Source organism: Cyrtonyx montezumae, unplaced genomic scaffold, assembly GCF_038088225.1.
Source record: "Cyrtonyx montezumae isolate F1298 unplaced genomic scaffold, pur_monq_1.0 scaffold_13, whole genome shotgun sequence".
NCBI lineage: Eukaryota > Metazoa > Chordata > Aves > Galliformes > Odontophoridae > Cyrtonyx > Cyrtonyx montezumae.
This window is the reverse complement of record NW_027071859.1, coordinates 26574176-26592355: the sequence shown is the minus strand read 5'-3', so window position 1 is coordinate 26592355 and position 18180 is coordinate 26574176. Positions and strand designations below refer to the sequence as shown.

Here is an 18180-nt window from a genome sequence, read left to right as displayed (position 1 = left end):
TCTCTGCTTCTTAATCTATTGGTGATATGGGTTTCTTCTTTAGTTTACATTTTATACTTAAACTATGCCTTGTATTTATTTACTTATTTTTTTTGTAGTGGAAAACCGAATACAGACTTCTTAAAAAATCTGAAGCTGTCAGAAAAAAGGACTCTTGATACATAACTTAACTGCTCTGAAAATGAAAATAACAATTTACATGATAAGATTTCATAGCTGCATAGAATTACACTTCTCTATTCTAATTCATGTGCTCTTACGAAATTAATATTAAAAATAATAATAATAAAATAGTTTCAAATTCTTATCATTATACAGTTCAAAAACATCCACAATTTTATTTATTGGCTGCTAACACTACCTGGACAGAGGGCAGTGTTATTGCAAACCCTTGATTCTCTTAAAGGGCCGCTGCAGTGTGTCCCGTAAGGTGATACACAAGTTCTGGTTCGCACCTGCGACCCTTGACCACAAGTAACTGAACACGTACTCCACTGGGCCCACTCTTCCACACCAGATTCACCTGTATTCAAGACAACAAACATGAATATAGGGATAAGTATTAATGAGACATTTCTTATTGCTGAAACTCATTACAGTCTGCCTTTGCAAATTAAAGACAAAAGTAATATACCAAAATAAATGTTTAAAAGTTCATGGAGTAAAGCAGCTGTGAAAATGTGCAATGAATAGAAATAAAATTCTGTAGTTTCACAGTGTCTGTCAGAAGGAAACACTCTGTTCACTTTATGACTTTATAAAAACGAGTGCTCTTCAACATTTTAGGAGCAACACTGCCATCAGGATGCCTCAAGAACATAAACAACTATTTTTATATAATAGTAAAAGAGTTATCTTTGATATTTTTACTTTTCACTCTAACTTGTAGGAACTCTGCCAGTAAGAGAAATTAGATTCAGAATAACCCCAAACCAACCTCCTAATTTCTTTCCTTTTTTCAAGTGCAGGAGAGTCATCTAGCATTTGAGGGAAGTTCCCTGGCAAAGAGAAGCACTTTCTCACAAAATTTCAATCCTAACAGTGGAATGGGAAATTTGATTTGAGTACTACTCTGTTCTTTGCTTTTGACCTATAGATCTCCTAAATTGATAAATGCACTATATCTCGTTAGTGTGCGTAGTATTTAACACTATATTTAAAATTGTCTGATAGAAACAGTGAATCAAAAGTTTTCAATTAATAATTTATCCAAAAATTTATGAGCTACATGTCTGTAATTTGGAATATTTTTCATTTTAAAAATGCATGACTGCGTCAAAAAAAGTGAGAAGTTTTTTATTCCAGTTTTATGGGATGTGCTATTTTAATTTTTATGTAGTCACACTGAAAGATATAAAACTACTTTCCAGAAAATACTACTCAGTATAATGAACAAACCTGAATGTAATTTATTAATCTCATACATTTGAATTGTGTTGATTTTCTATTTATGATAGAGCATATTGTTGTTGTTGTTGTTATTATTATTATTGTTTTCTTGCAAGAATATTCAGGAAAGAACATTTAATTTTCATAAATTAAATGACTATACATATTTCTCAAATTCCTTTCCCAAAAGCATTCACATACAGCAAAGTTGTTGAGTACACTCAGAAAACAAATGCAGAAGTAATGTGAAGAGGATTGAAGTGATTGCTCTGAAAACTGTTAGTAAATACTGTTGGATCCATGTTCACTTTTACCACTAAAAATCAGTAAAAAATAGCAAGATGAAGCCTATATTACAGCATGGAATTTTTAGGGTTTTTTTTTTTTTCAGTCAAACAGGATTTTATGCCTTAAAATCACTGTTAAATTCAGCTTTACAATAATTATAAAATTTATATCTTGAATTAAATATTGAATTTAAATCTTGAATCTCACTTACATTTTCAATTATATTGAAATATCTTCCATCTTCCTGAAGTTTTGGTAACAATCAAAGGAATGTATGCAAATCAGGAAGACTCTGGTGGTTATCATGCAAGAATTTACTAAATTTTATACTTTTTGTTCAAAGAGTGTTTTGTAAAAATCATCTGCCCAAGATAGTTATTTTATTGTTTGGTTTTGTTTTGTTTCCAGACCAAGCAAGGAACACAGGCAAAATAATACTTGTTTCTGGGAGTCTTCTAAGAAGTAATTCTAAGGCTATTCAATGCTTTAAAATAACTCTGCTGGTTATTCAGTTAGAACATAGAATGCTTTAAAATCAGCATACAAATCCCTCTGGTTTTTGTGCAGTTGTATTCAGTTGTAACAGATTCTATGGATAAGGACAAAATAATGAGATTTTTTAACTAGAGGAGCTCACCAAAGTGATCTGCGAAATCAGTTTCTCTATTTGTTAGGAGAATAGAGAAATTTGGTTTAATCATTTTACTGACATTTACATTTAACACTTTGATCGGACTGCTTCATGACTGGAGTTTAGGTTAGAGTATATGTTATGGTAAGAACAGGTAAACAATAATGATTATACAGTTTGTACTGTAAACTTTACATATGTCATTAAAATACTTGTATTACTATGAGTCTCCTAGCTAGCATTTTTCTTGTCTTTTTTTTTTTTTTGCTGCACAATAGGCTTAACTTTGCCTTTTTAAAGTGATTTAGGTGAAAAATGAAATAGCAGAAAAAGTCAAATTGATGTTCCTCACACTCATTTCAAATTATCCATTCTCCTACACAGACCTAGTGACAGAGCACAGCTAAAAAAGCACAGAAATGATGCATTACTAATAAAAAATATCTGAGTCCTTAACATGATAAAAATTTGCCCTGAAGCCTTGGAACATGGTGAAAATTATCAGTAATCTGCATGTAAGAAGCATGACTGCACTGAATGAATTTTGAAATTAATATTGATTATTAAAAGTCCTGATCATGTGTGTACTTTCCATTCACAAAAGGTAGAATTCAGCAATATACTGCAACGTATATATGATTGAAAGCTTTAATCTTTGCTGAAAAAATAACATCCACACCAACACGATTTTTGTGCAAAAACGGTGAAATTAGAGAAAATTAAGAAAACACAAATTTATGTAATCAATTACTCCACTTACTTTCGCCAAATTCATTTTGATTTTTTGGAAATTTTTAATTTTTCCAAGGATTACATTCTGTTGTCAGTGTGACTATTATCTGTCTTCAAAGAGGAAAACATATTTGCAGATATAGGCCAATGCTGATTTTTTCAATTTAAGCAAATAGAGAATTTTTATTTTCCAAAATAAATGTGGATTGCCTGCAACGCGTAGATACATCTTCCTTTTTTTTTTTTTGTCCTTTTATTTTTTTTTTAAGAAATTTCAAAGGGGCTACTTTTTATGTTCATTCTAAGTTTCAGTTACGTGAGAACTCTTGGATTTATGGTGACATCAAATTAAACCTGCATTCTCAAATTAACAGTTGGCAGCCTACCGTGCTCTCCTGCCCTGCTGCTCAACATTTAAGAGGAAACAGAACTTACTGTATGGAAGATCTCACTGATCTGTGTAACACTTACCTGTATTATACACTCTAAATCCCATAACACCTAAGGGAAAGGATCAGTCCAAACACATAAAATGATAAATACAGGACAATAAACTATTTACACAATATTTAAAAATTATATACTGCCTCGTATCGCTCACAAACAAACAGGAAATTTCATCTACTAATATAACATGTTAAAACTCAACTTCTCAGCAAAATTCAGTGGATTAAGTCCACTTTTCTAACAGTATTTAACACTTAATAAATTAAGTATCCAAGAAAGTTCTCTCTTCCTATCTCTACCTTTTTATTAAGCCATACAAACATTTTGTACACTTCCATCTGTTTTACAATTACATAAAATATGATATTAAATAAGCTAAAAATATAAGTAACCTGAAACTCAGAGAACATCAATTTACAAGATATTTTACGAGCTATTAGCCTTCTTACTACCTTGGTAAATTCATGAAATATGTTAGAAAAACCTTATGAATCAGTTTAAGAAGATATCACATTAATTATATCACAAGAAAATGAATGCAGTAGAGGTGAAAAAATATGCAATGGTCACTACAAAGGAAAATCAAAATGAAGAAGAGATGAAAATTAGTATGCCCAAAAAGATCACAATATTATTTAAAATGTGTTAACCTACAGTATGTAAAAGATAAATTTTTTCAAAGTTTGGTATGAAAATTTATATGCTCTGCTGATACATCTCACCTGCTTTCAGAGCAGAAACTTGCAAAACAAGCCTGTATAAGTTTGCACATTCATCTGTCACTCAATGCACTATAAATCAGAAAGCGATGGTAGACATGCTGCATTTATATTCCAGTTCTCTTACACCCGTAATAGATGCACTGCAATGGATGACTACAAATAGTCAGATACAAGTTTTACCTGATAATATGAAAGGCTTAGGGATTTACATGAGGAAACAAACAGATCCTCTTACTTATTTTTATAGTAATTGTATGAATTCAAGAAGCAGCATAAAAGCAAAAGTGTTATTCTATGCAGTAAGCAACTAACATTATAAGTCTGAGCTAGGCATGTAAGTAATAAGTTCTACTTGTCCACAATAACTGCATGAAGATCAAGGGGTTTCTTGGCTCCTTTCTTCCATTTATGTGTGACATACAAGAGTGTTTGCTTACAGTAGTATCAACTGGGAGTTAGCTATAAGAGTAGTCCTATATTAATTGCAGGAAAACAGAAGTCTGTTTCCTCATCTAAATTATTTATCAGACAGATCTACGCTGCTTGCTGTAGATGCAGATGTGCTTAGATTACTCTACATACTGATTTCTGCAAGTCTGTTAAGTAAAGCATCTTACTAAGGAAGACAACATGCAACACAACTAGATGCTATTATAGTTCTTTCACTAAAGTGAATATAAAACTGAAGGCATTATATATGATTGATGCAGGCTTATATTCTAAGTTAGTAACTACGGAATATAGAGAAAGTTGTTTCAAATCCATACAATAATTATGGGGCACAAAGTTTTTAATGAAGTAGTCAACTGGAATAGAGCGTCTAGGGAACCATTAAAATGTTAGATTTTGCCAACAGATACACAGACCATTACCTATGTCAGAAAGGGGAATAATTTTGGTGCGTTAGAGTTTAATTCACTTCATCATTAAAAAATTGTCATTGACTTCAAAGGTAGCTGTGGTAAATGTTGACAAACAGACATTTTTGTAACTTCTGCTCTGGATTTCTAGTTTCATTTTAGTGTTTTTACCTAAAGAAAATGCAGTTGTTTAAAAAAATGAGAAAATATTTGCAGATCCAATTAAAAACTACTTACAGCCAATTTCATTTAGCAATTGTGAATCTGGAAACTTGATAATAGAACATTATGCAGGGATAGTAAATGCTGAACGTAGGGACTTTAAAGTCAACCTAGTAATTAATTAATTTGATGAGTGGCTAGAAGTGGGTTTAGACCTTAGACTATTTATATAGAAATTCTGGAGCATGTTCTTAACATCACCTTTGAAAAAAAAAAAATATGTCAGAGTAAGCTGTCTTGTGTCTTGTATATATAAGACTGCTTTTATTACTAAAGTTCATGCTTACATAACAGAATTCATTATCCACATTCACAGCACATGTTTTTGTACCTGATTGTCCGCTACTTTATTTATGGACTTTAACTGGTGAAAAAAAATAAATGATTCAAAAAAAGTATCAGCTTAGAAAACTGACAAATATGCAGCAAAAGATTATGGAAACATGCAGTGGTTTTGCTAAAATTAACAACAGTAAATAGAAAAATGTAACTGATGTATTACCAGTTTGTGCCATAAATTTAGCAGCATCAGCTTGTTCCTGAGGGACCCTTTTCTCATGAACAGATCGAGGTCGCTGACTTTTAATTGTATGATCTCCCATCATTCCAAATTCTAAAGACAGAATAAAGGTTTATGAAAGCTTGTGTGTAGACATTTTTCAAAAGTCACATACTATCTCATGCAATATGTTCCTAAACATACCTGGAAGCTGGTGATAAGATTCAGGCAAATGATCATGGCAGTTAACATCGACTCAGCTTTGCTACACTCAACTTTTAATAAATAAATCAATTTACGTCTGCAGATTTTTAAACATGAATTTATTCTATGAATCAACAGTCAATGTAGTGATAAATACTATAAATCAGCTGTGTGACATGGGACAAAACCAATTATTCAAATGCAGTCATTTTATTACTATAGCTTGAGTTAGTGCAGTCCACACCAGAAAATGACTGTGACAGAGCTAGTCACTGCTGTTCTTTGACACAGCCTGTTGCTCCTCCAGAGGACTTCCATTTCTGCACTTGTCTTTCAGGCTGATGAAGCCTTCAACAGAGATAACAAGTCATCTTTGGGAATTGTGACAATGCAAATCAATAACTAAGCCAATGAAGAGCTTCATTTTTTTAGGTCGAATCCGACAGAAATGGTTTTGAATTATTTAATTCCTGAAAACACTTGGTTATACAGAACATAGATTATAACTTGCTCTCAGTATTTAAAAAGAAGTCCTCATTGATTTTGATGGGGAAATCTTCGTAAAAATCAATTACATAGAAAGGTGGGAGACAAGAGCACTTCAATTTTTATTCTCTTGCTGCTGTCATTTTCCCTGTCTGGTCCTGTACAAACATCCTGTCTCCTACATCATAGTCCATTTTCCTTTCTTTGATGAAAAATGGAGCATCCCTTGCACTTAAAGCAGGGCAACTGTCTCTTTTGCAGTTCCCACTGGTCCTCCCAAGTACACACAACTGTCCACAGCTTGGTGTTAAATATTCAGTTTCTGGTGGCATCTGACTCTATTTTAGGAATCATGAGTTCAGAAGCGTGGACTAACATTGAAGGTATTTCAGCTACAGCTACATGAAGCTGCTGATGAGGCAGAAGGCATCTGAAACACTGGAAATAGAAAGATTACAATATACCCTTCTGCTGGAAGGTTACATGACAAATGCAAATAGAAAATTCAAAATTCTCCTCAATTCGCACAGTTGTGAAGATAATAAAACTTACCTTCCTGCCTCAAAAGATGCAAAACATTATAAAAGATGTAAGTGCTATTAATAAATACTATAAATATCACCGACGTACTATTTTAGTAAATCACTGAAAAGAACAAAAAATCTTATTTCAGCTTAGTGAAAAAATAGTATATGGCAAACACATTTTCAAGTGGTCAATCAGCAGAGAAAGGTGGTTTTTTTTGTTTGTTTTTATTTTCTTTTCCATTTCTGGCAAATGATTTATATATTTCTCCAAATTAGTCCATCGCTTTATAAAAATGCATTAATGGCACCACTTAAAGTACAGATTTAATTATTCATTTGAGAACATCAATGAAATTTGCATTCTAAAGAGAAAATCTGAAAGATATCTAATAATTAAAATATAGTTTCTGATTTAAATGTTCATTTTTTAATACATCCCAAAAATACACGTCAAAATAATTGAAAAATTACATATATATACATACACATAGATATGCACGTGTGCATGTACATGTGTTCTAAAATTTTAAGAATATATTTTTAAAAATGAATGCCTTCTACAGCTACTCTAATTTAAGAAAAAATTTTATTCTGTTGGAAAACTTTAATTACAAAAGTTTTGCAATTAATATTCTATTGCAAGTTCAGATTAGAATGATGCTCCCAAGACTCTTAAGAGTTGCCATGCAAATAGCCATTTAAACTGTAATTAACAATATGGAAAGGGACAAGAGTCTTTAGATAGATTTTCCCTTGAAGAGACCATGAAAGAAGGAACATCTGTTTTCAGTTTGCTGCCTGGACGTTGCTGGCTTGTTTGGTAATTTAGGGGGTCCAACAACATTTTGCAGAAGACTTATATTTATCTTTTAAGTTACAGAAAGTCTACAACACAGAAGACCTTTGCTACAGAACAGTTTTCCAGAGACATAACAGAAGGTGGTGTGAGCTGCACGTTCAGCATACTGCAGGACTGAGTCCTAAAGGAAACCCTAATAGATCACTCTTCAGGTTTATCCCCAGAGAAGCTCCATTTGCAGTGATGGAGATACTGCTCATGACTATCACCAGACAAAATAAAATGGGACTTGTTGATGCAGCAGCTATCACACCTGTATTTTTTTTTTTATTTTTCCATTTGTCAACAACACAGTTTTAACTTGCATACTCAACCCAGTTTGACTGTTTTTGTTGATAGCCTTTAAGATGAACTTTTTATACATTTTTTTCCAATCTACCTCTGACATATTAATCGTATACAGGTAATATATAAAAATATTCATAAATGTTTCATAAGAAGCAAAAATAAATCTTGAACAACTTTGTCAAATAATGGAACCACTCTCATGCAGAGCTCTCAATATTCATATTCATCCAAAGTTTTTAAACAAATGCAGTATTAGAACAAAAACACTAACAGGAAATGCCCTGCTTTGGCATAAGCAAGGACTTTAAAGGCCTCGTTAATATTCAGGTCTCGTAAGAAAAGAAAAATAAGTGTCAAGTACATTTTCGTAATGGGATCAGAAGCGTCCAGTTTCTGTGCAAAAGTACAAACTGTGCTCAAAAAATCGTTTCATCTTTAAAGCTCAACAGTAATGCATTTTTTATGAAACATTTTATAATGAAATGTCTTATTTAAGTTACTGTTATAAGTTCACAATAAATAGAAGAAAACTTTTCTTCTCGTTCAGATTCTACCTAAATAACAAATGTAGAGGACAAACCAGTTACGCATTTGTTTTCCATTAATGCTTCACAGAGGAGAAGTATTTAAATGTTTTCTGGGCTGAAAAAGCCTTTTAACCCAAGCCAGCTTAAATGTGACTAAATGTCATGGAAGTTTTCAGGACCTGTTTCTGTGGAAAAAGTGAGAGGGGACATCTTACCAGATGGTATCTGGCACTGAAAAGTTGTGTACGGTCAGGTCAACATGATTTATGACACAGTGTCTGGAGTATAATATTCAGTGTTTTAACTGAGATTCTGAGGAGAGGCGTTGTTCTCATTCCTCTTACCTAGTACCTGCTGCTGAAATCGTGTTTTGTAACCCAGAAAGAGAGTGTTTTTGAAGATATCAGTTTCTGAATAAATTATTTAGTGGATGCCTGTCCTAACTCTCTTGGATGAAAAAAGGACAGGCATTTTCTGCATTTACTTCAAACTGCAATCCACTGATATTAACCATGTTGTTTCTTTAAATAAAGTGGGTCAGTGAATCTTTTCAGCAGCAGACAGAACCTGCTAATACGATGGTCAGTTAGGCCTGGAAATATTAAAGGGTTTTAATGTTTTTGTTTTGTTGTCATTGTTTTTATACATTGTTAATACCATAATCTGCTTGAATCAGAAGAAAGCTCACAACGAAATAATCTAAATGTAAAGAACACACAGCATTATGGCAAACCTTGAATGGATCATTTTAACCAGGCAGTGAGTTGTAACAAACCATAGCATGTTCCAAGCATTTGTGGTAGAAAATCTGAGGTTTAGTTATGTCATCAAGTAATTTATCCTGATGTCAGTGGTCCTTTGGTAGCTATTAAAGTGCAAAGTTTTCCAGCAATAGGAAGCATATTCTTTCCTCAACTGTACACAATGGAAAAATACTCAAAAGTATTTTAGCAATGCATATGTCTTGACATATCAGTGGTATATCATTTTATTTTATATATTACTCTGACACACTTTCTACTTTGTTGCCTTTTTGGAATGAACAACAGCAGAGTTTTCCAAAATCCCAAAGTTTACAGTTGAGTACCATTTACAGCAAGTCTTATCTGTAGTCTCATTGGCTTTACCTTTATGTTTATGTTATGTTATGGGAATTTTTATTCCTATTGAGTAACCTTTTTAGTTTTTAAAGGAGAAGCTAAAATCTTGCGGCCAATGTAGGTTTTTAGGAGAGAAGAGAGGTGCCATGTGCTCTCTGTAGGAATAAAGAAGAAAAAACATCTGTTAATAGTATAAAAATGCAAAGTAGGAAAACTGAGCAATACAAAAGAAAAATATTGGCTTTGCAATGTTTTACTCACCAATGGCTAGTGTTTGCTTTTTGACAAGTGGATAATCATTAAAATCAAGGTACGTGTCAAACAGATTTTATGCTTAGGTTGTTTAATAATAGTTGTAAGGTAGTTACATATAAATCAGCTATAAAATGACATTATAGGTAATGTTGGTTTGGCTCTTATGTATATTTTATGTCATATTTCAAAGGAACTTCATGGTGTAAATGAATTGATCTGGTTATAGGCATATCATCCAGTGTGAATTGTGGTGTTCATAATTGCACAGTATAAAACAGCACTAAAAATCAGACAAAAAAATATATTTTTCACTATGATATTCAGTGATGACAGTGTGAATGAAAAGTTGAACTAAAAAAAACGTGATTCTGAGACTTTTGGGCTTATTTCAGGGCTTGTAAAATGTAAAGCAATCTCTGAGAGTTGCTGACCATCCTCTGTTTTTACTGACCCTTGTGGAAGGTGAGATAGCGAGGGGCTCCCTCAAGGCTCACCAGAATCATAGAAGCAAGAGGCGACTGATTCCCCAGAATAGTCATTACACAAAAAGTAATTTTCTTCACTAACCCACAGCACTTGGGCAGTGCTCCCTCTACTATCCTATCCACTCCTGAACTCTAAATAGAGAAATGAGTGTTTTCATTTATTCTTGATAATGGAACAAATGTTAAAGCTGTAGCCAGAATGCACATTCATGAAAACTGTCTGTATTGCTCACATAGCAGTAGTATGTCATACTCACTGTGCCAATTCAGAAATGCTTTTCTCAGAAATTATGCAAAATGCTGATGCAAGTTCCAGGGGAAGGGGGTAGTGCAGGGGGGAAGAGAGAATGAATAGAGCTATAGAAATATATAAAGAACCATTTGTTTCAAATATTTCTTGGACTGGACTATTAATTGATTTCAACATATATAATTAAAGTTCCAGGTGTTTGTAAAAGTTTCTTACGTATTTAATTTCTCTGTAGCCCTTTCTACAGTTAGTCCCACATAGATACTAATGAAATATTCAGTAGTAGCTGTATTTGGGTTTCCCATCACACTTGCAGCTGGTCAGTACAATTTCTTCTGGTCACTAGATGGCAGAATGTGTGTTGATTTAGAAGCATAAATTTGTGCTGGATTGAGAAACCAGGATTTTCTGCTTTTTTTTTTTTTTTAATTATAAAATTACTTTCCCTATTAGATAAGATAAATATTTTCATTACAATCAAATAACCAAGCGTGGTTTGTTTGTTTGTTTGTTTTCCCTCTCTTCATTTTCAAAAGAGATAGAATGAAAAATGAAGAAACAAAGAAACAAAACATGAGTTACTCATGTTTTCTCTTACAGTAAACCCCATGGGAAATGAAGAAAATCCCATGGGCACTCCTTTCCCTGTCTCCAACAATGCTTCACAAGAGCAGGACACCAGACTCCAGAAATGATGCACTGACGGGACACAGAGCTTCAGAGCATTAGTGCATGCTGTTACTCTGCAGGACAGACTTAAGCTATGCCTCTTTATTAGAACCTCTTAAAACGATAGTTCCTTACCAGGCAGGCAAGTTGCCATAATGGTAACATTGCTATTAGCTGAGTTAGATTTCCATGGATACCTCTTTTCTGAGGAAACGTGGAAAACAGTCTTAAAACAGTCTTTGCCTGCTTCCTCTGTAAATCCTGTCCCCATAGAAAGTCCTATTTTTCCTCTTTCGGCTCTCCAGAGTAGTACAGAAGAGCCTTGAACAGTTTCAAAATGAGCGGAATAATTTCACTAACGTAAGATCTGAACCAATCTGAACTCATGAACACAGCGAGAAAGATGTCATATTGTTCGAGAAAATAGATTTTAGTAGTAATGAAAGTACAGAAAGCAATTGTATTTGTGCTAGCAAAGGTCTGGGTTTTTTAAAATATATTCTTATATCAAGTAAGAGGAAAAGATCTGTAAGAAATTAGATAAAAGATTTATTTTCTCTCAGATATATACTAATACATATCTGCATGTTCTTTCATCTTTCAAAATTTAGGAAAAATAATTACTTATTCTAGCCAGCCACCATATAGTACACAGGTAATTAGCTCATGTTTGTCCCTAGGGAGACTCATTTGCTCCTAGGAAATAATGCTCTATTAACACTCTTGCTGTCATTTTTAATGACATAAGTAATAAAATATTATGGAATTGTACTGCAGCACATACCTTGATGAGCTACACTTTCTCATGGCAATCCTATCTCTTCACTTACTGTGCATCTGTAGTTGTTCCACTGCCTTATGTGGAATCTGAACCCGCTTATTCATGGCTACAGATCTGATCAGTGAATAATGTCATAAAGATGTAATATCTATTCACTTTGCCGTTTCACAGAATGGTGAAACTGTGCAGGCTCTCCTCTGTGCTTTCCTGGGCCTGGTTGCTCATCATCTTACAACAGGGCAGGAGAAACTGAGCATGTCAATCTAGTGAGGTGACTCATTCCTGTTCAAAATGAATGCAGAACATCACCAAAGCAGATAGCGTTTTTCACGTGTGCTTTTCAGGATTATAAGTAAGCAAGGAAGAAAAGGAGGGATTAATACAATCTCAAAGTGCAGCCTTATCCATTACTATTTCAAGTATATCTGACACATATCTGGTAATTATCATGACCCCTATGCAGAAGATTCTCTGACATTCAGATTTTTTAGATTCATTTACCTTGTAATTCATCCAAAAATGTTTGTATTCAAACAAAGATAATGAAGGAAATTTAAATTGTCATGCTCAACATTAAAGTTCTCTAAATTCTGCATTATATTATTCTACCGTATTACCTATTGTTCCCTCAGGAGATTTATGGAAGTAATAACACATAAACAAATTTAAAGACAGGACATCACCTTTATTTATTTTTACTATTTTAATGAGAGTTTAAACGACTTCTCTTGTAGTATTCTTGTCATTTTAATGTTTCCACTATAATAACTTATTCATGCGTAACCTTTTAAAAATTTAAATCATAGTATCATAACAATACTTTGGTATTCTCATTTCGTTTTCATATTTCATCCTTTTTTCTTTTCACTATGAATTTTTCTTCAGTAAGAAATTTATTTAATTGACTCATTGATATTGTTAGTCAGTGCAGTAGTTATTTTAGAATGGAACAGCATTTTTACACCAGAAATCTAGTTGTGTTTTTTTGCTGAACACTGCAGCAGGCTATCTAGTTATTACTTTCAAACTAGAATGTGCATTTATTGCTCTGTCCATATACAACTCAAGATCAGTGAGGATAAATTTTATTTTCCTAAACTATTCTTGAGTTCAGTAGCTTCATTCATTTTCTTTTCTGTTCCAGAAGCACTGGAAAGTAAGCAAAGGTAATTATAGAAAGCAGGATCCACCAGGACTATTTCCTAGCCCTATAACTATTTACTGCAGACATTTTTGCAGAAGGTTGCTCAGTCCTTTCTAAATTATGGAGCTGAACTACCTATGAATTTATGACAGTAAAGTTAACAGTATGAGTAGGAGTCTGATGTATGCGGAGAAGGAACAAGAATCAGTGTTTTAAACAGCTACTGCCAGCTACTCACTAAGCATAGTTAAACTGAATGTTTCTTTCAGGACAACAAAGCTTATATTCAAGTACAAGCTTTTTTAAGTGTATTTTCTTGTTTTTATTTATGTCTGCTATTTTTTTTTTACAATAAAATGGAAGTAGTTTCACTAAATGAATTTTGTATAGCACTTTTTTTATCATTTGTGGTACCACGACTTGGGCTATTCCTATACAGACATCACAGCTAGCTGCTAGATTTTATGTACTCAAGAGAGAAGAAAACAAAAGGTTATGAGTGTTGGCTGCTATAAGCTGGCCTGGTTCCACTCAGCCAGGCCAAGTTCTGTCAGCTGAGGATGTGGTCTATAAAGTCTTTTCCAAAATCAGCTCTATTCTGAGCTAAGTAGCTTTCATAATCTTTTTGTCTGACGTCGCTAACTGGTAATGGAAGACTAAAAATCACACACATGAGATTTCACACATACTAGTCCACCTAGTTCATCTGGGATATGTGTGTATGGCACAGCATTGCAATGGTTTCCAGGTTCCTGAAAACTCTTGAGAACTCCTATTTCTAATGGTAACTCAAACAGCACCAACAAGGTTGATTCATAAACTATTTTTTTCTAATTGACAGAATTACATTAATGCAAAAAACAAAACAAACCAACACAAAAAAAACACACAAGTGAAAAGAAAAACACTGATTCAGTATTTAAACGTAAGAATGGCTTGTCACTGCAATAATGAAATTTTTCCCCTGAGGAAATAAACGCATAGGATTTTAAGGAAAGCTCGTAAGAGATTTAGCTAAAAACTATCAATAAAAATCACTTTGACCTAGATCTGGTAGGTGTTACTGTAACTCTTTTATATGCTTTCATTGGAATTAGTAAAAGCACACTTTTCTAGATCTCTTGAGAGTCTCATTTAAGTGACTTATTTAACGGTTTTAAGAAATCACAGTCAGGCTAAAAAGCATTGTCCTCTTTGACTCCTGCTGCATAATCCACACTGAGAAAAACTGTCCGAATTCATCTGCTAACACATCCTTCCTACCTCTCTGGTAATGCTAGAGAGGAAAATATGGTTGGCTTTTTTGATGGCAGCAGCCCACACGGTGCCTCTACAAAAGCAAATTAACTGTTTGACAGCAGATCTGAGCTAAACAATTCATAGTTGATCCCTTCCAAATTGCAATTTACACGGAAGTTCATCCTTATGTCTCCATTAAACAACAGCAAAGATCCAAGATTTAAATCCTCAAGACTAGATCAAATACCTAATAACAATATATAAAAAGCTGTAGCAGAAGATTTCACCTAAGAGCTGATGTATTTGATGGGCACAGTCTAACAATAATGTATTTTTTAACCATGGAACAACAGTATTTTACTGGGATGAGAAAAAGAATCGATTAGAATTAGTGAGAGTATAGTAATGATGCTCTGCAGATCAGATGTAGTAATCTGAGAGCCACTGGATTTTTTGTTCTGAGAGCCACTGGATTTTTTGTTTGTTTACAGCATAAGTATTTAAAAAATCTGTTAAAACACTATTCTGTAACTGTGACAGACATGTCTCCTTAATCATGGTGAAGTGCCTTCTGGACCAGTTCTCTTATTAGATCAGAAAGCGATACAAAACACAATGTAGTTAACATGACATTGATACTCAAATTATGGGGAAGGCTGGGGATTACACTGCTGAAAGGGTAACCTCAGAGGTGGAAGGGCAAGACTCTTTCATCACTAAGCTCCAAAGTAATGGATTTTAGTATCTTCCCTACTTCTACATCCACACTTGAGGTCAGGGATTTGAATCACTTCTTTTAAAATTTGTGTATGTCTCCTGCAGATGTTACTACAACCATCTGTACCTTTTGACCTCCAGTATGATTAATGGAAATGTGCACTAAGGAGTTGAGGCTGCTTCCTTTGCATATATCAGTAACAGAAATCATTAAAAAACTCTATTCCCTGAATGCACTGCAAAATACATTTTATGCAATATGTTTCATTCTGTCAGTATAACATAAGATATAGCTACCTAAGACATCTTGTCTCATCTCAATCCACCATGTGAATAATGCAGATAGTCAAGAAATACTTGTCTGAAGACTGCAAGTAAAGGTTTTCAGGTGAAAGTGTTTACTTCTTGAACTGGAATTGAGGAGTTTGTGATACACATTAAGATTTGAACTCTGATCATAGCTTATGTAAATACTTTCTTAGAGTGAACTACATCTTATGGATATATATAAACTAAATTGGAGAAGTCTGCAAGTAGTGATGATCCACCTCATGCAAACAGACTTTCTCTTAACACTTGAAGATGTTATAAATGGGATGTGTATTGCGGCTGTCTAACAGAAGTCTAAGACTGCAATCTCATCTTGCTGCTAGTAGGAACTGTTCGGTTTTTGTTTTTCCTTTTTTTTTTTTTTTTTTTATTTCTCTTCACAGTTACTTGCACTCTGCACAGCTATTTGCACATCTTCCCATAAATATCCTGTAATTCTCTCCCCCTGCCTCTACTCTACTCACTTGAAAGAGTTGTAAAAGAATGAACTCCCCAGGGAGCTTAGTAAAGTAGCTGCAAAAATGTATTTTATACAAAGGCATTCTCAAACAACAAAACAACAACAACAAAAACCAGTTTGCTTTAAGTTATGATTTTGCCTCTTGTGTGTTGGCTCTCTGAAAATTTGCTGATAATTTAGTTATCTGAAAGATATATTCCTAAACACACTCTACTGAAAGCAAGCGTAATGAAATATATGTAGTAAACAAATTCTGAAACAATAGATTAAACTATGCTCACTTGTAACCTAACACTATATGTTCTGATTTTCCAATCAGGAATCAGAATGTGGACCATAAAAATTTATTTAGTCACAGCTAGACGATATACATTATAGGCTGAAAATGCAGAGCAATGAGTACTAAGGAATGAAGGCAGAATGTGAGGGTGATAGCAACACAGATTTTTAGTTCAACTACAGTACTGGGGGAAAAAATGCGCAGATGTTGGGCATATGAGCTTTCCATTCTGAAATAGAGTCATCAAACTTCACAGCTACTAAGGAGTCTTATTACTGCCAGCTACAAACCTTGTCTTGCTTACATACCTAAACCATTGTGGCTCTGCCACCATCAGCACAGGAACAAATTAGACATGTTTCACATCCAGTTAAGTAGCTAATGACTAACTTCAAGGACCAAATAATGCAGGGGAGATTATAAACTCATTTCAGAAAATAGAGAAATAGAACAATGCTTGTACCAAAAGTTATAGAGTCTGTAGTAAGCGTTTCAATATTCTGTTAGAATAGGCTGAAGTGCTAGTGTTAAAAGTTCACAAGGTACTAAGTCTCAGAAGAATACAATAGAAAAAGTATCCTAGGTTTAGACAGGGAGTACTCATGGTGCACTGACAGTACATAAATATTAAGCTTTTTTTGTTATAAAAAAGATAAGTTACTTCTACTTGATTAACACCTCAGGATAAATAAAGCACTATTGAAAACTAAAATATTGCAATTTTTGAAACAACTTTTGGCCAGCGAAAATACAATTCTGTCTTCAAAAATCATTATTTGCTTGATATAAAAGTAGCAAAATCTACTAAATTCTATTGAAGGGATCCCAGGTTTCAAAAGTAACGTTCCATTAGTTTTAATGAAGGTTTTGAAAATGCTGCAGCAAACATTCTGCAAAGCTTGACTGAACTGGAGTGCTCTGTGCCAGAACTGACTCTGGAGCCCTGAGGTAGTTCTGTCTACAGTCAGTGCAGTTTATTTCCCAGGATAACTTCTGAACCTATTGATGCAAGATATGGTTATACAAATGCCCACATGCTAACATATGTAAAACATCTCAAAAGGATAGTCTGGGTGCACAAGATCTACCTCTGGGAAAAGGGCTTGGTGCCACTTGACAGCACGTGAATAGAGTTTAGGCCATAGAACAGCTGTTGCTTTTTCTTTCTTTCATGCAATTTATTTTTTAAAAAATCATTACAAGTTCCCAACAGACAGAAGGAGCCAATATTTTATGTAATAGATTCCATCCAAAAATAAATCATTAAAGCCAGTATGCAACCCCCTGTATTGGTAATCACAGTTAGCACTTAAAACTCATCTTAATTACATAATGTGGTGCATTTTAACTGAAAAAAAAAAATTCAGAAGAATAGACAAGTCTCACTCTGCCTCATGTTATGGTTTTCAGGCTGAACATCAAAGTAGCACTACCTACAAATGACTCAACGATTTCATCTTCACCAGCATAAATCAAAAGTAATGAAATAATGGAATTAAGTGTGCATTTGCAATTGGTATGTGAGCAGCAATGGCTCCAGAGGGACTTTATGTCTGTGGTTGTCAGTCCTGGCATGGGAATGACAGACCTAAAATAATAAATTATGATTTTCTAGTTCCTATCTCAATGCCATGTCTATTAGACCATGCACACTCTCCTTTATATCCATACAATTCAATAATTACAGGAATAATTACAGCTACTTTAAGTATGATTTCACTAAATTCTTATTCATGATGAGGTCAGCTTGGATTTATCTCTAAGAGGCAGTCTTTTAAAAGGTAATGAT

At 33.8% G+C, this 18180-nt stretch overlaps 1 protein-coding gene across 1 annotated transcript in view; it reads right to left on the bottom strand.

Moving 5' to 3' along the window:
• ADGRB3 (adhesion G protein-coupled receptor B3) overlaps positions 1-18180 on the bottom strand; it is a 425805-nt gene that overhangs the window by 238987 nt on the left and 168638 nt on the right. The window contains exons 3-4 of the mRNA XM_065730890.1: positions 5794-5904; positions 362-523 (exon numbers count right to left, since the gene is read on the bottom strand). Of these exons, the coding sequence (XP_065586962.1) occupies positions 362-523; positions 5794-5904 (273 nt within the window). The remainder of the gene's footprint in view (positions 1-361; positions 524-5793; positions 5905-18180) is intronic.